The sequence below is a fragment of the Mixophyes fleayi genome, chromosome 4 (assembly GCF_038048845.1).
Source record: "Mixophyes fleayi isolate aMixFle1 chromosome 4, aMixFle1.hap1, whole genome shotgun sequence".
NCBI classification, from domain to species: Eukaryota; Metazoa; Chordata; class Amphibia; order Anura; family Limnodynastidae; genus Mixophyes; species Mixophyes fleayi.
Genome location: NC_134405.1, coordinates 218793582 through 218820340, shown reverse-complemented (window position 1 = coordinate 218820340; position 26759 = coordinate 218793582). Strand labels below are relative to the sequence as shown.

General features: G+C 37.7%; 1 protein-coding gene across 3 annotated transcripts in view; it reads right to left on the bottom strand.

Annotated features, from left to right (window-relative positions):
- Positions 1-26759, bottom strand: part of PTPRQ (protein tyrosine phosphatase receptor type Q) — a 357175-nt gene that overhangs the window by 83400 nt on the left and 247016 nt on the right. For all 3 annotated transcript variants that reach the window (XM_075209348.1, XM_075209349.1, XM_075209350.1), the window contains exons 44-46: positions 25552-25821; positions 8813-9136; positions 4876-4997 (exon numbers count right to left, since the gene is read on the bottom strand). In XM_075209348.1, coding sequence (XP_075065449.1) covers positions 4876-4997; positions 8813-9136; positions 25552-25821 — 716 coding nt within the window. The remainder of the gene's footprint in view (positions 1-4875; positions 4998-8812; positions 9137-25551; positions 25822-26759) is intronic.

Here is a 26759-nt window from a genome sequence, read left to right as displayed (position 1 = left end):
ATATCTTGTAGTGTCAACCTTCAATTACAGATATAACCAAAATGTTTCATGTTTTATATTTATTTCTAAGTCACAATTGCCCAAGCTGTTATTAATCTTAAATCTCCTCAATGAAACACAATAAACTGTCTGAGGTCCACTTATTAAATGAAGAAAATGAAAACAGGTTAAGACAAAGCTCTAATCCTGATTTATGGTTTCCTGTAAAAATACTAAACAAATCTGTAAAGCTCCTGACCTGAGTGTTCAGTGCTAATAACTATGTAATGGTGTGCTGTGCGGGATGAGTATGGAATCTGGGGTTTTAAAGGTGCATTGCTCCCCAGAGTGCTCTTGCAGTTACTCTGACTTTATTGCAGCCAGATACACTATGACTATTAGCATTTTAGATTACCCAGCTTAAGTATATTCCCATGTAGGAGAAATCAGAAGGGTTCAGAGGTGGATAACCTGATTGGTAAAGAAAAAGGAAGTGTATAAAGTATAAAATAAAAAGGTTATGAAAACTAAATTTGTTGGGGGGGTGGGGCATCTTAGAGTAGACCTTATTAAAATGTATAAATATATCCAAGGTTAATAAAAAAAAATTGATACAGAGAACAGGGGGTCATCAATTGTGAATGGAAGAAAGACAGCTTTACCATTAGCATAGGAAGGGGTTCTTTACTGCAAGGGTTGTAAAGCTGTTATATTCTTTACCTTTACCCCATAAGGTGGTAATGGCAAAATACAAAAAAAGGATTGGATATCTATCTTACAAGAAATGGTAGCTATAGGTCTAATTAGAAGAGGATGATGTAGGTGTAATTGATATAGATTACATTTTTTGGGGTGAGTTTTAAATATTTTCCAATGTGAGGCTAATTTAACACAATTAGGAGCATATTCAATAAGGTCTGGCGACCACGATTACGCCCGGCTGCGGATGTAAAGTAACAATACAGTACCGCAACATCGCATATTTCCCTTCACAACCCTATGGGGTGCACATGGAAATCCGCCATGTTGATGCAACATGTTGTCAGTGGGAACGCGTATCTGCAATCTTTAGACCTAACTGAATATGTATACCCCTTAGAGTCTATGAGAGGTAGAATTTGATGAATATGTGTCTTTTTAATCAACCTTACTAACTAAGTCTGTATGACCTTATTGAAGAGATCAGATCAGATCTACTTATGTAAAATTATTGTAACAACTCAAAAATCCATCTTTCTATAATGGAAAGTGCAGGTAAAGCTTATTTTTAACGGAGCTGTAGTGGAAAGTCAACTCTGTATTTTACCCTCATGCTTCGTATTCAGGGATAAACTAAATTACTAAAAAACTACCCAGGTCCCTTATTTCTAACATTTATTTAAACATTTATTTTTTGTTAAAAAAACAAAACACTATTCACAACTTGACCTTGATCATGATTAAAAATAATAACCAAATAGTATAGATTTTATTAATTTTAGCAGTTCCCAACTCTCATATTTCATGTGTCTACTATTTTATCTGCTCTATCTCCAACTGTTTAGTTTTAATTAGAATATTCTCTTATCTGCAAACTCCACCACATACATGTTTAATGTTATTTCTTTGCATGCCATTGATGTTTTAGTAGGCATATTAATGATAGGGTAACGACTTAGAGGAAATAGTAGACAAAGCTTAAGCAATTGAGTTATCTACTAAATCAACTATTTTCAGTAATAAGCAATTCACCAACGCAAATAATAGGTTTCAAGCCATTACTGGGCTATAGTATGTCAAGTGAATAATAAACACAGTTCATGATTTTTTCTCTACAAATATACCCCAATAAATATCTGTCTCTAAATATATTGTGATTAACCAATAAAACAGCTATGAAATACATCAGAATTGAGACGCATTGATTCAAATAACAACTAATATATCCTCTATAAATAAAAGCACCTGTCATTTTCCATCAAATATATTGGAGTAGCTTTTGTTGATCATTTAAACAATTGGGAGTATGGCCATGAGATACTAAATGTATTTTGCCTACTGCAAAAATTAGTTTAGGATTCACATTACAAGCTTTGAATCTTCTGACCGATATGTTTTTAGGTATATTACTTTATGTCATATAGTCAACTATCCACTCTCTTAAGACCATCATTGAAAGGAGTTCTATTCTCATACAACATTTCCAATGCAGTTTTCACCCTGTTTACCTTGCTTTTTAGGAGATACAGTCCCCCACTTGCCCCTTGAAAGACCTGATAGAGTCAGTTTCCATGTACAAAGTCAATGAGTATATTTGGTAACAATTTGAAAATGGGTGTGTATTGTTTTTTTTTTTACAAACGGTAAACTCTAAGCTGTTGCGAGAAAAGCCTTTGCTCCATTTATTATGTTACTTTTATGTAAGTCTGTATTGCAATTATTATAGGTTTGTTTCATATTTCCACTCCAAAACAATATATTGTTAATAAAATAATTAAAATACATTTTCATCTGAAAAAAAGATACCATGTGTATTTAAAATTACATTCAAAACAAATGAAAATACATATATATTAGCACATACATACACTTGATTCCTAGAAATCAACAAAGACAAGAAATGTATAGTTATTGTAGCAGAGAAATTTCACATGTTCCAATTTAATAATTTTAGAACTTGACAAGGAATGTGTTAAAAATAATCAAATTGTGCTATTTGGAAACTCTTACATACTTCTAAAAGGTAAAAATTTATTTTTCCTCTAAATGCTCAATGGCAGCCTACATAATGGGCTTCCCATCTCCCTTCTTAGCCTGAGCAGAGACAGGAAAGAAAATTTCCCAGATAATATGTAGTGCTCACAATCCTCCTTACCCAAGCTGACACTGAAAAACATAAACAGATAAAGTGAAAGGGAATAATAGGCTGCCATGGCGTATTTCGGTGAAAAACAATTATCAGTAAATATAATTTGCTTATTTCCTCTTCAATATGCCATGTCAGCCTACACAATGGGATGTACCCAAGCAACCTGTGACAAGAACGATGGCCTCAAAAAAACAACAACAATTCTTGTAAAGGATCATTGAAAATTTTATTGAGCAATTGTCTGAAGTTGCCAAAAATGATCTGATATGAGGTCGAATTTTCTTCTCTGTTTGAAAAACAGACAATAAAATAGTCAGCTGAGAGTCTGGTGTCCAGAAAAACACTAAGGGCTTGATTCAGAGTGAACACAAGCGTTAGTATAACTTGCGACTGAAAAAGTCACATGCAAGTGTTTGCGTATGTACACCATATTCAGAGTTGTCCAGGTCTAGATTTTAAATCTTCCTTACTGTATAAAAGAAAAGCTCTGACGCTAACCTGTGTCAGAGCAACAAGTTACTTAACTTCTGACTCCCCGTGACATCCGTTTGTCTTTTTGGTCCTTCTGCCTGCTGATTAACCTACTGTGTACCAGACCCAGCTTTCCTGCTTTTAAATCTCCTTGTATCTTCCTTCTGCAAGATAGACATCTGAACTATGTATCAGACCTGGCTTGCCTAATGACCATTCTCTTTGGATCATCTCTGTGTAAGGTCAGACATTTGAACTGTGTACCAGACTTGGCTTGCTTACAGACTACTCCTTCTGGATCTCCCCCCTGCAAGGTACTGCCTTTTGTTTATTGCTCCGCTGCCATTTCTCCTATCTATCTCTCACATCTAGGGGCCGAACCAAGGGCCGGTGACCTGCAGTCTCCCAACAGCTAAACCCTTTCCGCCTTGCGGTGTTTCTTGGAGAACCACCGCGAGGCGGTCTTTATTTAGCTAACTAAATAAAGACTGAGGAAATACATATAGAAAGCACCCCTAACTAGGCACAATGCTCTGATGTGACTGTTGTGAGTTGAATTCAAACTGCATGTGCAGTTTAAAGCTAGCAACTAGCGGTTTCAGGGGGGTCACTTCTCATCTTGCCTTACACTACAATAGGTGCACCACCAAGAGCCTCCAGAAATCAGGTAAGCGTATTGCAATACAAAAAAACACTACACCTGTACCACTCCTAAGCTTAGAGACTAGAAAGACACCAGGGAGGAGCTGCACTATTATCTGGGATTGTTCCTTTTCCTGTCTCTACTCAAGCTAAAAAGGAAGTTATCCAGTTGTTTAGACTGCAATGGAGGATTAGGGAGGAAACATACATTGTATTATAGAGTCCATTTTATCATGGGTAGCGATTTGGGTTGATAATCAAACATGTGAACAATACACAAGTACTAAAAAATAAGTCTGTTTTAAATATTAGACATCTACATTAGACAGCCTCTCAATGCCCTCTTAATGTTGCAAATGTAAATGTCACGATTTGAAGTGTCGCCAGTCATACTGCCTGCATTTTGTGGTGTCACTATTTATTCCAGGGATGTCGGAAACCATGACTGCAACTTTTTAGGTAGGTCTGTATTTTTTTTATGTCAATTTCACTGTTGTCGGAATTATTGGTATCAGAAATTTGACTACCACCAACGGAATGCTCCTTCTTAACTCATTTAATAACTAACATCATTCAACATTCTAATTTTTGGAATCAGGACTCTGAGAATAGTGGGATGTGGCCATGATACAATGAGGGTGATGATGATTCACCTTGGGGGTGTGGCAATGCCACTGAGGTGCATGCCTAGTGCTTCTAAAGTGCAAATCCGTCTTCAAACCCAATTCCCGAAAATCATGCATTGCTTCAGGCCTATGGCACCTGCTCACAGAGCAGGTCATACCTCCCAACATTCCCTGTAATTTTGATATGTGCTAGAAAAGTGTTTTATCTGGTATGTTTAAATATTTGCTGTGAATTCCCAGCTAAGAAATAAATCTAGTTATAGCCCTAGAAAAAATAAAAGCAACATAAAAAATAACAATAATCCTTACCATGGAGATGTTAATTAGATATGAAGTCGGTCCAGTTATGGTAAAAGGCTGACTCCAGCTGATATTAATGCTGTGTGGGGATGTTGCAATAACAGTAACATTTTGAGGAGGTCCATCTGCAGCTACAGAAAAGAAAAAAATGTTGACCTTGTTATTATTGAACTTATTTTGGTTAAACGGTAAGGTGGAACATGACATACAATTTGTTTAATACATAAAACTAAAACATCAATTGCTTTCTTTTGGGCAAAAAAGTGAAACAGTAAAACAATTCTAGGGATGTTCCCCACTAATTATGTTAACTACAGGGTAATTAGTATATCATTTTAAAGATGAAACCGGTTTGATGAAACCGCCGGTTTCTGACAATTTTCCTGGTGGTTTTAAAAGCACAGGATTTTTTAAGACGTGACAGAATTCACTATCCCTTATCTGTAATTCATCCCCCTACTTCACCTCTGTAGTAATGCATTTCTTCACCCTCCATCCCCTGTAGCACATTTATCAGCAGTAGAAACACATTCCCGCCCTTCACTCCCCTCTAAACACATGCCTCCCTTACCTCTGTAAAAATACATTTCTCCTTCCCCTCTGTAGCAGGACATTTCTGCCCCGTTCCTCCTATATAAGAGATTCACCCACCTCACCTCTAGAGCAAAACATTCCTTCCCCTTCCCTCCTCTGTAACACATTCACCCACCTCACCTCTAGAGCAAAACATTCCTTCCCCTTCCCTCCTCTGTAACACATTCACCCACCTCCCTACTAGAGCAACACATTTCTTCCCTAACCCTCCTCTGTAACAGACTCTATTGTACGTTTAATGCATTTAAATCTTCACAATGTTGCAGGCAATGACGAAATTGACACAGTAGTAAACACTACTCAGAATGCTTGTGTGTTCAGGGTCATTCGGCTTCAGGGGCGGGCTAGGCCGGGAGGCAGGGAGGCATCGCCCCCCCGGGCCGCTCACAATCACGGCTGTAATATACGGAAGTAATATAAATGTGATGCGGCCGCATTATGTGTCATGTGATGCGGCCGCCTGTGCGGCGTGTGCCCCCCGGGCTGACGTCCGTCAGCCCGCGCCTGTTCGGCTTCCAGAATTTTTTAGTCTATTCACTTCATAGCACGTTTAATATACTTTGAGAACGCACATTAAACACTTTAAAATAATGCCCGTGTATGTAAGGCAGAGGAGGGCCGGGGGTGCAAGATTCAATTCAGTAGTCTATTTTAAAGGCAAAAAAAAGCAGGTGGCCCAGTAAACCAGCCCAAGATAGCCCACGATGGGCCCGGCCCAGCCGGACCCTAATGTAAGGCATTAGAGGTGATAGGTTTGAGCAATAGTAGACCTTGAAAGTAATCATTATTACTCACATGACATTTATATAATTTGTGCAAGAACACAGTCAATGCATGCAATTACGTAAAGCACACAATAAAGAACATTGCAAATATTGTTTACATTTTAATTAAAATAGTGTTAAAGTGTTAGGCATATAAATCTTGTTAGAATTGCACTTGATATATCACAGTTTAACTATCAGTCATCTGCCCAAAACCAAAAATTTCTATCTATCTATCTTGCAGTGTATCTATCACCTTAATTTCAAGGTGTTATGATTCCCAGCAGTGTTTGAAGTACAGATTTAAAAGTGGCCTTGTGTCAGATGTCAGTAAATTGAATTTGATCGCTTTACAATCAAAGCAGTAATAGAAGTGGCGGTATAGCATACTACTGTATACCAACCCACTGAAGTCACTGCTTCCCAAGGGAAACACATGGTTTCCAAAACCAAGCATAACATTTTTAGGTGCAGATTTGCAAAGACCCATCACTCCCCACTGAGATGCCATTTTGAATCAGATAACTGATCACAAAAGAGCATATGCTAGTAATACATTTTTTATTTTGCAGTCTCCTTTATTAATGACCCCTACTGCATTCTCCAGCAGTTATAATTGTATTTGTCAAATCAGAATGACTGCAGCAAAAACATTTTTGGGTAAAGTTGTTGTTTTTTTATATGTCAACATTGGTCAATATCTCTCCACTTTGTGCTTTTTTGTATCTATGATTGTCTCAATTCAATTAGCGAAATGAACACATTTACTACAGCATTATGATTTCTAAAAAGCTTGTGTTAGCTATATAAATTTGTGGTAAATCAAGCTTACAGCTCCACATCTTTATTTTACCCAAAAATGAAAATATTTTTAACTGTGGGGAATAAAGGTTTTGAGGATGCATGTTAGAAAATCTTAAACTAGGGAAACAAAATTTGCTTTATTAAATCAGTTTGTTCCAAAACTGAAGTCACATGAATTTATTGTTTAGTTTTGTCTTTTGTGTTAAAACTGTTAGACAAACATTGGCATAACTCTTATAAATCACTACAATTTACTGACTACGGATGAAACAACTCTCCTATCATAATCCAATCACTTCCGATCATAAGTGCTTTGTCCTGGTTTCCACAATAATGCATTTACTGTAACTAACAAGCATCATTTCCTGATTAACATGCTTCTATCCTTGCACAGGAATGTGGGTCTTATAGAGGTCAGGGTCATCTTTGCAATTCATCTGTGTCCTGATACTACTGTAGCTGTAAAGTGTACTTGCTGTGTGGGGAATCTGGAGAACCAATCATTTGGGCTTGACAGGGACACAGGAAGTCAAGCAGAATACAACTCACAGGGGCATATTCAATTGTCCGTATTACTCGCAAAAGTAACGCAACGTTAAGAGTATTACCGGTATTACAGTAATTCTAAGCCGGATTAATAAAGGTACTTACGTGCACTATTACCGTAATAACGGTAATAGTGCACAAGCCACGTTACTTTTGCGAGTAACGGGCCAATTCAATATGCCCCACTGTAAAAAATACATAATGCAGTGTTCTGTCTATTTCCAGTATATAGGGATGTCTTAGAATCCTGGGTTCAAAAATATAACTACCTATCATTGAGTGAAACCGACTCAAGCATAACATCAGTGTAAAAAAATAATGTAAACTTATATATCCATTCTACTTGAATGCTGATATTGTAATCCTGCCACTGCCTGGGTAACAAGGAGAATATGAGGGTATCCAAATGGCAGTAGATGTGGACAAAAGGCCACAGAAAAGATAGGATGAGACAAGATGAAAGGGATGAAAGGAAAATATAAAATACAGTGACTAGGTGTACAATATATTAGCCAGAAACTTTTCACTTTCCAGATCAGAGGTTTTCCCATAAAGTAGAGCACCATGTAATAATATTATACCACCCTTATTTGCACTTGCTGCTTCTTGCAGTCCTCTTTATTACCCTGTGTTACAATGCTCATTACAGTCACTACATGGGGAAGTATTTGGTGATCATGGTATGATATTATGATATTGTCACTGAGCAGCAGCAATTATTTAATTTTCTTTTAAGCTTTCTGAACTTTCTGGATAATGAAAGATTCCATATTCCTGTACATACTCAACTTTATATTGCCATAGACAGTTTCACTACTGTCATTATATTAGAGGCATGCTGATATATTAGCTTGTGCTTGCAGGCAGAAATAGCAAGCCTAATTAATTATTTAAAAAAACTGAACACAATATCCAATAGGACATGTATTCCAGGTTGCTATGTAAATTTTGCAGTAACATAGAATCCGGTTAAAGAAGGATTGCCTTCCCATCTGATCACATATCTATAAAGAGATACCATGGTCTATATTGATTAAAGTTCCATTTAGAACATCTATTCTATAAACTTTAACATTATTTACCGAACATCATTACTAAACGTAGGCTTCAATTTTTAGCCTGGTCTAGGAAGTTACAAAATATGTTGTGTCTTCCTCAGTAATGTATTTTTGTTAGTGATTAGTAAATTTAGTAAAACATTAAATTACAATTGTGTTTATAAAGAATATTTCACTTACGACCAGATAACGTCTGTATATTAATCCATGGAGAAGAAGCACCATATCCGGCACTTGTGCTAGCACTAATTTTAAATCTATACCATCTGAATTTTTTCAAGCCATATATTGTCTTCTCAACAATGCTATCGCCATACGAGTAGAAGTCCTGGCTGGTCTCAGTACATTCACCATGGTTCCAGTCATTGCACTCATTAGAAAAAAGTTGAACAGTGATTTTGTAGTTCTTTAGGTAGCCATTTGTATGGTCTGGTCTATTCCACTGCAATGTGACACTCGTGGAGTCAACATTTAAAAAAGTAACATGTCGTGGGGCACTGGGAGCTAAAATGGAAAATGTAATACAATAAAATATTTGCAATATAAACATGTTTTCTGTATACATACATACATACATGGCACAGATGTAAGCAGCCTTATTGTGCCATACAGAAAATCCATGGCTACATAATCCATTGCAGGCTCCTATACAACATTAATATTACAATAATCTGTCCAGTATATTGGACATATTATATTATATATATATTTACTACATTAACCCACTTACTTCATCTATTTAGCTCTAGATAGAGTAAAAAAATGTTTACCTTTAGTTCTGTACTTTGGTTAACATTACAAGCATTGTATGTTAATTACACATAACGACTAATTAAATCACTTAGGGTACCCATTTAAATCATTAAAGTCTTTTATAAAATAAGATATACATGCAGCATAAAAATAACATGAAACTATTTGGTGATCCATTGATCCTCCAATCAATATAATATATAACATTGTAGAGAGAGGTTTGCTACATGTTACAACTATTACCAGTTTTTTAAGAATACATAGATGAGTCTCTTACAAGATGGTATATGAGGTAACTGTCACATTGTCATGATAATACCAATTTGGGCCTTTGCTATGGTGTCACTAAATTCAAGTAAGGATACAGATATATAGGTTGATTTTGATAATAAAGAAAACATATGGTGGCAGATCCATAAGACATGCTATTACAAATAATGTTGATTATATGGCAGCCTGTTATGTGCCTGTGTAATATAAATAAAAATAATCAGGTCCAATCTACAAAAAAAGAAGGAAGTTCCTTCAAGCTATACAGGGTACATGAAATTTGTCATAATGGATGGATGATTGAGTTGTTTTTCTGTTTGAATGTAATCAAAGTATATTATCACTGGAAACATACCTCTCAGCTGTCCTGATGCTAATGGACTGTCCCACCCACCTGCTAGTCCCGAATGTCAGAATGTTGGGGGATATGTCCCGAATGCTTGTGCTTTGCACATTACAATGCAGGGGTGCATTTAGATGGAATGGTGTTGGGGTGGGCAGAAACACTAGGAGGATGTGACATGTCCCCAATCTGACACTGACACTGGTAATGTCCCGATTCCCAAACAGAGAATATTGGAAGGTTTGCTTGAAAGCTCAACAGCTTTGTTCTTGTGATTATTTTGGATTTCCTACTTGCACATGCAAAGTAATGAGGTAGCACTTAATAAGTCATTTTTTTTAAAGCATTGAAGTGGGTTCCTCTCCTATTTCTTATAAAATGAAATCATACTCTTCTTTTTTTTCCCCGAGATACAGTATATATTCACTTATTTGTTCTACTGTGAAGTAGTACTTCAGTTGGTGAAATGACATTCATTTTGTTGACGTGAAACTACACAAAGCTATATATTGAGTAGCAATGATTTATTTACATTATACCTATATATAAGACTGCAAAACATTTTGTCAAACAATACACCTAAATTTATGCTGAAAAATTAACAAATGTAGACTTGGTAATTTTATTTTGAGAAGTTTACCATCCTCAAAAGTATTCATTGGCTGACGCTTGTAAAAGTGGCTTCTCCAAGGCAGAGAGCCTGGGAAAGTTTGAATTAATATACTACACTACTTTTTATGGTGGACTTAGATTTAAACTTTATTTACTCCAAACTTTGCTTTTGTAAAACAGCCTAAGTGAGAGAGATAAGATCTCTGTGCAATAAGGCTGGGATGTCTTTCTGCAAATGGTGTAGGGGGTGTCACTGTGGTGGGGGAAGACTTCTGTAGAATAGAGTGTCTCTGTGCAAATGGAGAGATCCCTGTGAAATGCAGGGAATAACTGTGCAATGCGAGCTTCCATTTTTCAGGACACACTACAACAACAGGTTCAGGTAACATTATATACTTCAATGAAGGGCGTGCAGTAGTGTTGGAGAGACACCAGCTCAGATTCGGCGCTTGGACCCCGGCTTCTAACTACGCCACAATTTCTGTGTGTGCTATTAGATCTTTACATATTTATGTGCAAAGAGTTTTGCCTGTTTGCAAGTTTCTTGTTCACAAAACATGTACACTTACCAGTTGAGTTTTTACCACTATTAATTATTAGTCTGTATTTCCAAAACTAACATCCTAATTCTCCGTGAAAGAAGAAGCTGACACATTGTTATGTGCATATTTACACACATACATCATGAGTATTAGATCACCAGCTTGTGGTTTTGGCAGTTAATTGCACAAAGATTTCCATTTATTTAAGCTATCTTGCACTGCTCCATAACAGCTGCATTATTGCCTTTAACACCTAATGATACAGTAATGTTGGAGAAAAAGCAGCCACTTCTCAGCTAATCCTGCAATAGATGTGTACACATTATGCATAATACTATCAATAAAGCTGCCTTAAATAATTTTTTAAAAAATATAACAATTAAATGGCACAAAACTACACATGAACATGTTGCTATGGAGTCTTGAAATCCCTAGGGTGTTTTTCTCTTATTTAATTAACATGCTGTGGTCAAATTACAATACGTTAAATTAAATCTATGTGAAAAGAAAACGTTTACAAGAAAAACAAGAAAGGGGACAATTTAATCTGATAAAAATTGAATCACATCAAGATCAGATTTATCTGCACAGTTTGTGAATATTGTGTTTTAAAAAGAAAAGTCTTTAGAATGTTAACTTCATATAATTAATAGATATTTTTTTGCTTTCAATTTAAATTGACTAAAGGCAATTAAAATAGCACAAAACAGGTGGGCAGGCAGTGCATTTCTATTTCTGGGCACCTAATTGTTCTAAGGCAGGGGTGTCCAACCTTTTAGCTTCCCTGGGCCACATTGGCAGACGACGAGTTGGTTTGGGCCGCACATAAGATACACTAACAATAACGATAGCTGATCATCCAAAAAACCATAGAAAACATAGTTAACATATATATTTATATATATATATATATATATATATATATATATATATATATATATATATATATATATGAGAAAAAAAGTGATATCTATATATATATATATAGATATCACTTTTTTTTCAAATCCCCCTATACTTACCTTTCAATCGCCCTGTTCAAAAAATCCTCTCTAGTTATTATACTATAATCACTTTTTGTATTGTTTCGATGCAATATCATTTAAGCCAGGCATTGTATATCTGGGTGCCCTGACCAGGCCTGCGGTACCTAACATATACACCACTGTGACCCCATATTGTCACCTGTTTTGATAATTACACCACTATGTTAGTTAAGGGATAACAACTTATAATGGGCCAAAGAGAATAATATATAATTCCCCATTAGTATTACAAGTAGAAGTATGTAGCAGGGAGATAAGGTCCATGATGCTCCAGGACCAGGTGACTTTTATTCACATGTCAGCGTCCCTTGAAATAATAAAAAAAAATCCCCCTTAACTTACCTTTTAATCCGCTTGTTCTCCTGCCCTCTTCTCTTCTTTTCTCCAATTCTGTGCTGCTGATTGTTCTTCTCGCGTGGGTGTCTCCTCTGTGCTGCGCTGCGCAATGGATGTTGGGCGTGATGACATCACGCCCGACATTCACTGTGAGCGCCGCACGGAGGAGGAGACAAGGGAGGGAGCCGGAGTACCAGCTGACGAGACTCCGTGACCGCAAGGTAAGTATTTTATTTTCTTTTTTTTTCAGGATTTTTTTTTTCCATTAAGAGCGCTGCCCCCTTGCCACAACCAAAACTCCTTCTGGGCCACATTTACAGGCGTGCTGGGCCACATGTGGATCGCGGGCCGCGGGTTGGACAACCCTGTTCTAAGGCATTCATTGGTGCACGCCTACAGTCTCAGAAAATGGATATACTCTTACTTTGTGGCCTTGCGTGTCCTATGTGCATGGTGGGAAGAGTGAAACGGCACTTAGAAGTCCATTCTAAACATAGCTTTATTTATACCTTAAATTAATCATAAGAGTGAGGGGACATTGGGACTGTTCTTACTCACGTGTCACTTTACCAGCAATGTACAAAATGCTCTAAATATGACTTCTCTTTCACCCCGTGAATCCTATCTGAATATCAGACAACAAAAAAATCCCATGTTTACTCGTGGTTGAATAACAAGGTACTTTGTTGCAAGGTACAAGGTACATTCATACACCTAGCCACACACAGCAAGGACATGCAGATGCTGTATCTTGGGCTGCAAATCCATGCACATTCCCATGAAAACAGTGCATTTGTGCAAACATACAGTAGATTCAAATATAGAAAGCACTGCAAGATTGGAATTAATTACGCTTTTATAAATAATTTTTGTTAAATGCACAAAAGTAGTATGCCGCATTTGGCTGTATTTTTAAGAATTTGACCAACTATTTCTATAAGCAAGCTAATTATACAGTCGCTAGTTATGTGTTGAACTAGCTTTAACTTTTTTACTGCCACCAACATACAAACTACGTCGGTGTTTCCTGCATGGGAGAGGTGATCTAGGTCTAATAATCATCTCTTTTATGGCCCCCCTAATGTTAGAGTATTACTCCATTCATACTGCACCAAAATCCCGGGTTTTTGCCGGGGCAAGCTCAAACGACCCGGGTCTTGGTGCAGTATGAATGGTACAAGTCAAAAATCCCGGGTCTAAAAACCCGGGTCTTCAACCCGGGATTTATCGAGGGGTAATTCCCGGGTCGGACCCGGGTTGCCTGCACTATGAATGGAAAAACCCAGGTTTTTCAACCCGGGTTGCACAGAAAACAAGATGATTGGCTGTCTGCCTGTCTCTGGAGGATGAGGTCATCGGTGGGAGCCCGTGGAAGAAAAAAACAGTCACCTTTCAATGACATCACCATTTTTCAGCCAATGAAAACTGCTCTGGTGATGACTCCCACAAATTGCCAGGGCACAGACTTGTGCAGTATGAATGGGGTCAATCGGGGAAATTCCCGGGTCCGAGGTGCAGTATGAATGGTGTTTCTGAGCTGGGACGCTCCGAGCCCCGGCAAAAACCCGGCTTGAAAAACCCGGGATATTGCCGGGGCGGCAGTATGAAAGCGGTATAGTGTTTACATGCTCTGACACAGCCTAAGATGTTTATGACAATCACTGTTTTTCAATGTTTTTTCATGTTAACATGTTCTACTAATTTAAATTGGAAATAAATAAACAAAAGCAATTAATTAAATTACATAATAGTTAAAAAAGTAAAAGAATGAAATACAAATTATATTTATATATATATATATATATATAGAGAGAGAGAGAGAGAGAGAGAGAGAGAGAGAGAGAGAGAGAGAGAGAGAGAGATATCTATATATCTATATCTATATCTATATATGTATATCTATATATCTATATATCTATATATATATATATATATATATATATATGTGTATATATATATATATATATATATATATATATCTATATATATATAGATATATATATATATTACAAAATGTTGTACTAAAGTTGCAGAATAAGATAAGGGTTACATTTCACAGCTTGGCTTAAGTTTGTGAAAGTGGCTATGGGAAGAACTGTGAAAAAGGATATTTTATTAACTCTTCTTCATTTCCAATAAATAAAAAATATATATAATCAACGGCCAAAAGAAAGCACTATTTTCCTTAAAGCTAATCTAAAAATTCACTTGAATAAAGTAAAATATAAAGAGATGTTCCTAAAATAATCAGGGCAAAACAATGCAAGTGAAAGAGTTAAAGATCTATGTGCCCTCTTGACCTATTGAGTTCAAGCCTAAGCTGCAAAATTTAGCAAGAACTTCAGCAGGTCCCATGGAAGTTAAATAGACTGAAAGAAAAATAATACCAAGTGCTGCATTATTAGCAGAAAATTAGCTGATATGTAGATACCAAAATGCCAGACTTCAAAGCTTAGGCAACGTTTTTCAGAGAGCACTTTCACCTGACCAGTAGTGACCTTCCACGATACCCTCTTCTAGTTTGATAAACTGTATGCTAAAAAACAGCCAGTTTTAAGACGAATACACTATTGAGTTACAGATACAAACAGGATTACTGTTGCTTTAGCATGGAGAATTGGATTCCCATTCTTTGAGAATGACCAAAAAAACCCTCATCAGACCTTCCAAGGCACAGCTGGTATTAATTTGGACACGTCGTCGTTCCATGTATCCTATACTTACTGCACAGCTTGTTTTCATTTACTAGAGAGGAATCCACCAAGATGAAGTGATCAATGTCTGCTCCAGAAGCACATATCCCCAGAATATTTCATATATGTTTTATATTTATCTCTTCTATACTAAACCCAATGTCAAGTTAATCATAGATATAAACATCTTTCTTTGCAAATGCCAAATACTCTGCACACATGCAAGACATTCCCTATTAGAGGCTGTATTTTGTAGGCTGTATCAATACTAGAAATATACACAAAACATATAATTATATTGACTGATACAACTGGCTAGTTAGCATATTTTTTATTTTGCAATATGGTTTTTATTGCAAGATCAGGAAACAAATGAAAAGACAACATGTCACATGGTGAGCCATAATTAGCAATACACATCATACAACTACGGGCTCAAAAATACCGTATAACAGCAGAAATCCTAAACATATACCAAAGAGGTAGAGAAAAATATAGCATTATAATGACAGCTGTGCCAGGTAAAGCAAGCCCCAGAAATAGAAGATGGGACAATTTGTGTTTGCAAAAATCCATGGAGTTTATTCAACAAATTTATAATATAAAAAGGTAACAACAACACAGGGAAGGATTGTAAGGGGAGAAGTTGGAAAGAGGGTGGGAGAAGGCATTATGGATCTCAGGGATCAGTAGCCTATTCTTTTATGGGGGGGGGGAGTGGCTATGGGGGGTTAAAGTCCTTTCAAAGGGCCCCGGTACTGAGAACTACTACAGTTTATGTCATAGCAAATATTATCTCTTTTGACAAGGTGGCATATTTCTCTGTTTCTTAAAACTCTAACCAATTGATCCACTTGGCGTAGTAATCTGTAAGCCTGTCTGAAAACAATAGTATTAGGTCATACGTATTCCTGTAAAACTCAGTTCTTGCGAACCATTCTTTAAGCGTTGGAGGAGAGGAAGATCTCCAATATATTGTTTTTACAGCACTGTTTAGCTGTTTCAATATGAATTCCTTGTATCGGGAGGTTGGTAATGAGGTCAGATTTAATAGCCAAAGGCTGGGAGTGTCACTCTGTATAATTTCTTTGGAAATAGAGATCAACCCCTACCCAAAATGGTCAGAGTCTTGGGCAATCCCACCAGATGTGTTGGGGTGTCCCAATAGCCAGGTTACATCTCAAACAAGCTTTAGGAATTCCAAAATAGAATTTGGCAAGAAAACTAGGACCACTTGGATAGTCCCTTGCAGTGGGTCTCAATTACAGCTACACTTAGCAAGCTAGCCTAGGTTGTCTCCTAGGTCCCTCTCCTAGTTCTTCGTGAATTTAGGTAATGTGCTGATGATAATGTATGCATGGGGCAGATTGAAGCTGCACACATGGCCTCAGATGGTGAATTCTCTCCCTACATCTTCCCATAGCTTGGCCATAAGCAGGAAGTATATCAACTGGCTATAGCGTTCGTAGACTAGCTAGCATATTTATATCACAACTGTACTGTGTTATTACTGAGTGGTAAGTACACCTTAAATATGCCACATTTATGAAAATATGTCTGATATACCTGATAAAGCTCAAGTGCTTACCATGTGCTGTACATAACATTTATTGGAAAATAAACATCAAAATTGCAACTCAAGTTGTTATAAATTGTATGTGGAATTGTTCTTCTATTCATTGTTTTTCTTTTTGGGTTAGACTACTTTTAGATTGCCATGTAGATCCTTTATGTTATACACATGTAGCACTAATTGAATAATTTAATTAAACTTTGCATTGTAAGTAAACATTGTTGCCTGCAGACACACCTTAAACCGCAACTCTCCATGGTTATTAAAAACAGACTGACCAAATGGCAAAGCGATAAATTGCATCTTCAAAATCTTCCTTTAATAGAAACTGTCTTGCACTTCACCAATCTGGCAGCTGGTTGCAAATTGCAGATTGCATTGACCATTGCTTCCCAGTTCACTTAATAATCCCAAGCATACGGCAGCTATAATGTAAAGGTCACGCAACAATGCCTCTAATGTTATTATGTTACGTCTCTGCTGTCAGACTAGTATAACAGCGCATTTGACAATTAAGTTACAGTCATCGATAATATGATGCTGCTTGTTTCAGTTATCAGACAATAACATGTGGCAAAGGATATAATACATTACTCACATCAAAAACATATTTTCTGTATTTTGGGGTTATGAAATGTCCTTTTCCTCTGGATTAATAGTGGAGAACAGGGCATTTCACAGTTCCCCAAAGTTAATTTCATATCTCCCACATTTAACCTCTGGTCATTTTCCAAGTCATTGTCTAAATACCTGCAGAATATTTGAATTCAATGACTGGAACACATAGGGACTTATTAAATTACTTGATGTAAAGAGCAATGGTCATAGCAACCAATCAGCATGTATTAGTCTTACTACTCTAAAAACTGAAATCTGATTGGCTGCTATGCATTATAGCACACCTTAGACCTTCGCAGAATGGAAGAAAACTTTTTCATAATAACACAGACAATGTAGCACAAAATAACATAAGATACTTGCCTAAAGTAGAACAAAGATTAAAAAAAACACGTGCCTATAAGTCAAGGGGGTGTCTGGCCTACGGAGGTGCGACTCTGGCATTGGTGTGCTTCCTGGTGGCTAGCACGTCCCCATGGACCAGCCATTGTGTTAAATGTTCTGCTGCTTACAGCGTTGATCAGTCCCCTGTCCTGACTGACTAAGCTACCTGTCTGTCAACCTAGGACACAACGCAGTTCTGGCTTGCCAGCCACCCTTCTCCACTCTTCAGCACATGTGACCATGCAGAAGGCACAGGATTCAAACTATGCAGATCAGGAAGTATATTAGTGGTAGGATAGTAATGTGTGTATGGTCAAGGTTAGTAATGCAGTGTATGTGTGGGGGAGGATATTAATTTAATGTGTGTAGAGTAGGGTATTAACGTAATGGTGTATGAGGGGGCATTAATGTAATGTGTGTGGGGGACTGTAGTAATGCATGTGCGGCTATTATTGTAATGTGGGGCTGTTGGAGGCAACTACTTTAGTTTAGTGGCTATTAATGTAATTTGGGAGGCTTTTAATGTAATATTGGAGGATGATAGTGATGTGTGTAGGGGAGGATAGTAATGTGCATTTGTGTCGGTGTATATTTATGTTATGTAGTGGATCTATTAATGTAAAACAGAGGCTGGTGGGAGCTATTAATGCAATGTGTGTGTGGGAGGTTATGTGACAGGCCTGTTTAATGTAATGTTAGTTGGAGGGGGCTAGTAATGTAATATGGTTACTGATGGGTGCTTTTTATGTAATGAAGCTTGGTAGGGCTGTGAAAGTAAGGTGAGGTCTGCTTATGTCATGTATCAGCAGGTGGAGGCTACTAATTTAAATTGGGATCTCTTTTTATATAATGTGAGGTTGATGGGGGCGATAAGTATATTTTAGGGGCTTATAAAGCAATGTATGATCACTGAATTAATTGTAGCGACTAATAATTGAGAGCTGGATCTGGTTGGGGGAAAAAAAAACTACTCATTAAATGTGGTTGGCATTAATTGCAGGGAGGAGGAGACCCAGAATGTTCACTCATGGCTCAGCTTTCCAGGAGATGAATAGCATATATATTTTTGAAACTGGGACCCAACATTCCAGTATCTGGCCAAGCAACAATGGAGCTTAACGGAACATTTGCAGGCAAAGTTGCAAGAACAAGTTAGAGAAAGCAGTATAGTCTGACAACTGTCTTTACTGTTTCAGGACAGTCCCGATTTTGGGGAACTGTCCCACACATTCAGGACATTCTCCTTACTGCTGAGACAGGCAGGAGGTGTGCCCCACTTCATGCCTCTCTATCAAATCATTCTACCAGCAGCCCTCACCTTGCTGCGGTGTTTGGAGGAGGTTTCACAGTGCTGCAGTAAACATTTTACACTGCTGCTCCATTATGTGGGCAGTCTATGCAGAGTGCCAGTGACATCATCAGTGGGGGGCACAAGAGCTCTGCAAAGTTCTTCTTCATATGGAGCAGAAGAGGTGAGAACTGTAAAGATGAAAGATGTTCTCCACAGGAAACCACAGCAGCAAGGAAGCTGTAGAGGGGGTGCTTGGTGACACGGGGGAGTACGGTGGAGAAGCATATGTGACAAAGGCATAGTGGGTACGGCATATGTCACATCTCCTCTACCACCATTCTTATTTTGTCACATATGAGGGGACCCCAAGACCTACTCTTGCACACAGGCCCATTACATTCATTAAAAGCTCCTTCTGAGAGCATAAACATATTCTTTAAATACTGGTTATTAAATAAGTTAAAATATATGGCATACTCTATATACAAATACATAAGTATCTGTGATTGGTGGTGCAACAAACTTTTGAGATATAGGAAAAACAGTCATTTTTTCACTCCTGTTTGTATTACACAAAATAGGAGCTGCAGGGACAGTAAAGATACACGCAATACAATGTTCCCTAGGGATAGAAAAGTACATGGTTGGGCCCCATAGCAAAAGGTAGGTCTAGAAATGCTACTTTAATTTTCCAGGCCTCCCACTCCCTACATTTCTTTGGGCTATTCTGAGCATGTAGATGCACATGCAAATGGGCTGGACCAGCAGAAACTGCCTCAAAGGAGCAGAGCAGGAGCTTTGAGCAGGGGGGAGATCTGGTCCCCCTCATCTATGGGCTCCAAAGCAGTCGCACCCCTATTGGCGGCCCCTATGGTTCCGCAACTGACCCAGCCTTAATCACTGTCATTAATAGTATCTTTCCCACTGCTTACTCCTTGCCTGTATTCGATCTGATTTTTCCTCTAACTCTTACCTTAAGGTCAAGGTTCTAGCAGTATTTTAGAAACAAGATAATTTTTTAGTTGCTTATGCCAATGATTGTAACTAATTATATAGCACAATGCTTCTCCAGTAGTTGTCTGTACAAAAAAACAGCAAATGCTACTGGCAGAAATGGTATTTATTATTATTGACAATAATTTAACCTTTTACTATGTTTATACTAGTCCCCCAAATTCTTTATTGCCACCTCAAAATTTTTTTAATTGTTTAAAGACACTTAAATTGTCCAAAATGTAATTATGAAAATAAGTGAAAGTTGTTTTGTCCCTCTACTTGTCCAAATCTTAAGCTTAATTCAACCTCACCTCTGTATAGCAAATGGAGCCCCCCCCCCCATTTATCCGAAACTGGTGGTAGAGGGCTTATTCCTTGTACAGATGGACAATTTAACCCATTCAGTACAGGATGAAACAGAATACCGCTCCCGGCTTTGGGTAAAGAAGGGTTTCTGTGGGTTTGGAGGATTTGCTACATTTGGAAGGGGTAAAGAGGTAAGATTCAGATTAATTCAATTAATGCATATGCATGAAACAAATGCTATAAAACCAATACAAAGCAAACATCTCTGTTTTGTTTTTACTTATATATGATGCAGCATATGTCATCTATACTAATTTCAATTTGTACTTTAGCACCATAGCTCACAGTATTAAAAAAAAAAATACAAGTAGTCTTACTGTGGAATTTTAAGGCCAGACACTGTGTAGTGAGACAGTGAAGCTAATCTGATTTCACCTTATGTCAAAAATAAATGTACTGTCAATGACTCAGTGCTGGCTTTGTAACCATGACTAATGCCAAAGGACCATTAATAAGAAACTGACAACAGCTATAAAACTATTTCCAACTCAAAATGAGAATCGACGATCTACCCCGAACAGAAAACTATGTCTGAAACATTGATAAATATGTATACCAGTTATATACAGTTGTGGCCAAAAATATTAGAACCCTTGCATTTTTTCAAATAACTTACAATATTCTGTAAACATAAATTGAAATTAACAACAGTATTTTGATATCCACAAGTATTTATCTATCAATATAAAGAACATATATTTTTTTATTTTTATTTAATACAGCATATCCTTTTAAATTAGAAAATCAAAAGAAATGGCATTGACAAAATTATTGACACCCTACAGTTAATATTTGGTAGCACAGCCTTTGGTCAAAATAACTGCAAGTAACCAATTCCCATAGCCATGGATGAGCTTCTTGCACCTCTCTGCTGGCAGTTTGGTCCACTCTTCTTGTGCAAACTGCTTCAGTTCTCCCAAATTTTCCGATCTCTCCACAGGTGTTCTATGAGATTGACACAGGAACTCATTGCTGCCCACTTAAGAACGTTTTTGGGTGCTTTCTGAATAGTCCCACTGAAAGACCCATGATTTTCGATGGAGACTGAGCTCTCTGGCACTGGGTTCAACATTGCTCTCTGAAATGGCCTGATAATCTCCAGATTTTATGATGCCATCCATAAGATCCGGATTCAGCACAGCAACCCCAAAACATCACCAAACCCCCTACATGTTTGACATTGGGGAAGGTGTTCTTTTATTTTACTGCTTCATTTTGCTTTCTTTAAACATATGGATTATGTGTTTTACTAAAAAGTTCTCATTTGGTCTCTTCTGTCAACAGGACATTCGCCCAGAAAAAATTTGGTTTGTTCAGGTATGTTTTGGCAAACTCCAGTCAGGCTTTCTTATGTCTCTTTCTCAGCAGTGGGGAACTCATTGGCTTGCTACCATATATTTCATTGAGTTGGTGATGGATGGTGTGAGTTGAAAGTGTTGTACCTTGTTGAATCTGTCTGGTAGTTGATCAAGGTGCTTTCTCCGCCATTCAAACAATTCTTCTCTACAATCTTCAACCAAGTTTTCTCTAGGCTGGCTACCATACCATGGGCCTTATACAGGTCCTGATCAACCAATAGGCTGATGAGGGTCGCTGGGTCCTGGGTTTGCTAACATTTCATGTGAAAACAAGCTGCAAACACACAAAAATTTTGCAGATACATCCCATCACGCGGCAATTACGTGTAGGGCCTGAAGGACCATTTTTATGGCAGCCTGTTACTGGCATGACCAGAACAACACTTTTTTTGTGTTAAGGCTTAGATTGTACGCTCCTCTGAGCAGGGCCATCTCTCCTCCTGTTTCCACCACTTCTAACTCTGCTCTCCAGCTACTTAGCCCTCCTCCTCGAGGGTCCTCCACCCCACGTCCACTCTCGCTCCCTCCTCCCCCCCTGGGGGTCTCCCTGTCTTCCACGCCCTCCTTCTTGGGCCCCGTCATTTGCGGATCCTCCCTCCCCCTTCCCCGCAGTCTCTAGCTGTGCATTGAGCTTACTGAGTTGCTGTGTTTACTGTACTGTTCTGTCTCCCATTGTATTGTAATTTTGTTTGTCTCTGTACGGCGCTGCGGATGCCTTGTGGCGCCTTATAAATAAATAATAATAATAATAATAAAAAGGCTGCAACATTCTGTGTATACAGTGTACATGCTGCAATTATGTAATTGCACACCTATAATGTAAGAATGGTAACAATTGTTCCATGCTGCTGGTCAGAGAATACAAAACATTTCAGGAAACTTGGTGCAAAAGGAAAATCAAATCTAAATAGGATATTTTTATGCCAACAACCTTTTTATAAATATATCCCATTGGTTTCAAGAGCACATTAATGTTTCCCTTAAATATTGTCTTTTTAAGATATATTTTATATACATTCTTTGTAGGAAAATAATAGATAATATATCTAGATGGAAACCCATTAAAACAAAGTCTTACATTTATGTTTATTACTTGTCAGATTCCAGTGAACCCAGCCTAATATCAAGCACAATGTTTAGCCAACAAACTCAGAGATAAAGGAAAGTAACATGACTTGTATGTGATGCAAATGACGGTTATGTTTAAAGGAATAAAGAGAGCAGGAGGGTGAGAAGAGGTTACCTGGTTCTAACTTTTTAAATAAGAACTGTACATCTAAACCTCCTATACCCCTAGACTTCACCACCTCTATGCTGAGACTGTAATCTAAAAAGACCTCTAGACTACATCCGATGTCCTTTATTTACATTAATTTTAACATTCTTTCAGACTTATTTAGTATTCACCCTACCTATCGAATCGCTCTTTCATCCTACCTATCTAATTGCTCTTTCAGTGTTAATTTCTCTGGATCCACCTCTGCTCCGCTTCCTTTATCAGCTGGAGCACCACAAGACTCAGTCCTAGGTCCTCTGCTGTTCTCCATCTATACCGCTTCTCTTAGAAAACTAATAAGCTCCTTTGGATTTCAGTATCATCTCTATGTGGATGATGCACAAATCTATCTATCCTCTCCTGATCTTCCACCATCTGTGTTGTCTCGCGTTACTGACTGTCTTTCTGCCATTCCATCTTTGATGTCTTCTCGCCAACTCAAACTCAATCTTTCAAAAACTGAATTAATAATATTCCCACCCAAAAACAGAAGCTTCCTGCCTGACATTTCTATTTCTGTTGATAACATGACCATAAATCCCACCCCGCAAGCTCGTTGCCTAGGTGTAATCCTTGATTCACAACTGTCGTTTATTCCCCACATCAACTCTATATCTAAATCATGTTACATACACCTAAAGAACATCTCCAGAATACACACATATCTGACACAAGACACCGCAAAAACATTAATTCATGCACTCATCATCTCCCGCATCGACTATTGCAATTCCCTCCTTACTGGTCTTCCCAAAGTCAGACTTGAACCCCTACAATCTATTTTGCACGCAGCGGCTAGATTGATTTTCCTTACTAACTGTTATTCCTCTTCTGAGCCACTCTGTCAGTCTCTACATTGGCTGCCTGTATTTCAACGAATTCAATATAAAATTCTTCTACTAACATACAAGGCCATCAACAAAATTGCACCGATATACATTTCCTCACTTGTCTCGAAATACCTTTCTACTCGACACCTCCGTTCTGCACAAGATCTACGTTACTCCTCCACTCTCATCACATCCTCCCATTCTCGGTTACAGGATTTTTTCCGGGCTGCACCCATTTTGTGGAATTCCCTCCCATGCACAATAAGACTTTCCTTTAGTCTTCAAACCTTCAAGCGTTCACTGAAAACCCACCTCTTCAGACAAGGTTATGATATTCCGCAACCACCATCTTAATTTCCCTAGATTACCCTATTACCACTCTCTACACAGCTAACACAAGACAACAACCCTCTGACCAACATTGCAACACACACAGCCCTCTCAGTACTTCTACCTTTGCGTTCTAGCTGGTCCATTGTGCAATATGATGTAGCACATGCCCTTGTGTTTCTAACTCCCATTGTCCTCTAGAATGTAAGCTTGCGAGCAGGGTTCTCTTACCTCTCTGTCTGTATGTATTACCCAGTATTGTCTTATCAATGTTTGTTCCCAATTGTAAAGCGCTACGGAATTTGCTGGCGCTATATAAATAAATGTTGATGATGATGATGATGATTCAATGGAAAAGCTCATTGGAACTATGCAAGCCTTTAGTTTTGGTTGCTTGCATAATTCAGCAAAGAAAGGTTTAGAAGCTGTATTAATTTACTAAATATAATTAGCACTTTAACTTGATGTTTTCATTAAAATATTTTCTGTACTTGTTTTCAAATTGACTACAATGTTAATGTTACATCTTTTTGCAATATTGGTAAAAGTCTATTTTACAGCACCTTAAGACATATTGAGCCTGATTTATGTTCGGATGTACGTCCATTTCTATAACGTATGTTGCGTGAAATAGCTCTATGCATGCCCAGAAATGAATATTATGCCAATGAAAGTAAGTGCATGCAAATCTGAACACAAATGACCGTAATATCTAGGATTTGAGAGGCTGAACAGGGAAGGGAAGAGGCGGAATAACATAGGCCATGTGCAGTAACGGCGTTTTCATGCAGATTCGTCCGATTAATTCCTCTTTCATAAGTACAATTTTTTTCAGCCATATTGTTTGCATCCACTACAGATCAAGTGTAAATGCAGACTGATAGTGATGACTGACACGGCACCTGTTTTTTAATTAAAAAGTACACGTAGACGTGCCATTAGCTATCACAGAACAATCTTTTATTATACTTACACATGTGCATATACTGCAGTCTGCTCTGTGTGTGTAAGAATGGCGAGTTTAGGCAGATCCTACTCAAAACTAAACACATTTTGAGATACTCAGGCCCATTAACACTATTCACCAATACATAGGAAAATACACTTAGTGCACCGATTGGCTGTGTTATACAGCCTTAATATGTTTAGGTGAATTATGGTATGGACAGTGAATACAGTTTAATATATACATTTTAGATGCATGTCACAAGCACCTTGGAATACTCAGTGTCTCCACCCTGAAAAACACTAATGTTAAACAAAAACTCATGCTATAAAACTGTTGGTTAAAAGTAAACCTACCTTCTTCAGACTTGGTAGTAGCATTGCATACTTGCTCTACTCCTTCACCAGCAGCATTTACGGCTTTGATAGAGAAGTAGTAAGTGGTATTAGAGAGCATATCTCTGAAGGTGTAGGCATTCTCAGTAGGCGAAACCAAGGTAGCAACACTTTGAAATGTTAAGATGTAATGAGTAGTTATTCCATTTGGCCGGTATGGTGGATCCCACAGGACTAGTATGGACTGCCAACTTGTTGCCATGCATTGAATATTCTGGACAGAGTCAGGAGCTGAAAAAGAGATTCACATAAGATATTTAGCTTCATGTAGTAGAACTTAATGACAAGATTAGCAAACTAGAAATTTCCCATAAGTATGCACTACAAAGTCAAAAACTCAAACTTTGGCCCTCCATATTTGTGACCAAACTGCTCACTGATATGATGGTAATGCCAAATGCCCAGATCACAATGTGTGTGGGCACAAGAATAGGAAACGTAGAGCATTTGAAAAGTTCATAAGAAGGTTTAGTTTGTCGATTTAAAGTTTAGCAAGATAGGACCTTCTCACTCATACTCATTCCAAAGGAAGCATTGGAAGAAGCATGTAGCCTGGATATGACAATATACCAATATAGAATCTACACTTGTGCTGCAAGACAGGCTAGAGGTATAGAGGAAGCAGGCCTGTTTAACTTGAATCATGTCATCAGACACTCCAGTAGCTGAATTAATTGCAGCTACATAGGGAAGCTTGGCTCTTTCAGGATGTTTAACATTAAAAGGGGCATGGTATAAGTGAATGCAGCACTTTAGGAGAACAGTGCATGTCCAGTGTGTAACAGGGAAGAGATAGAACAATTGTATTTAAAAATAAAGCTGCATTAACTTCTAAGTGGTGTACTTTGGGGATTGTATATTTGAAAACACAATTTGATACAAAATGTAATATAAAACAGGTACAGTATTGTTCACTGTAGATATATGCAAAGTCAATAATAAGTAATGAATAACTGTTTAATATATATATATATATATATATATATATATATATATATATATAGTGCATCAGTGTGGTTATACTGGCTAGACTTGCCATGCATGCTGTTCCATCATTGCACGAGAAACTGGACAGATAAGCTGTTTTACATCTTGTTTTATGTACGAGCATATTATATTTAAGCCGCAGTGTGAGGCTATGTTGCCTCTTTTATTAAAATTATTTCTAC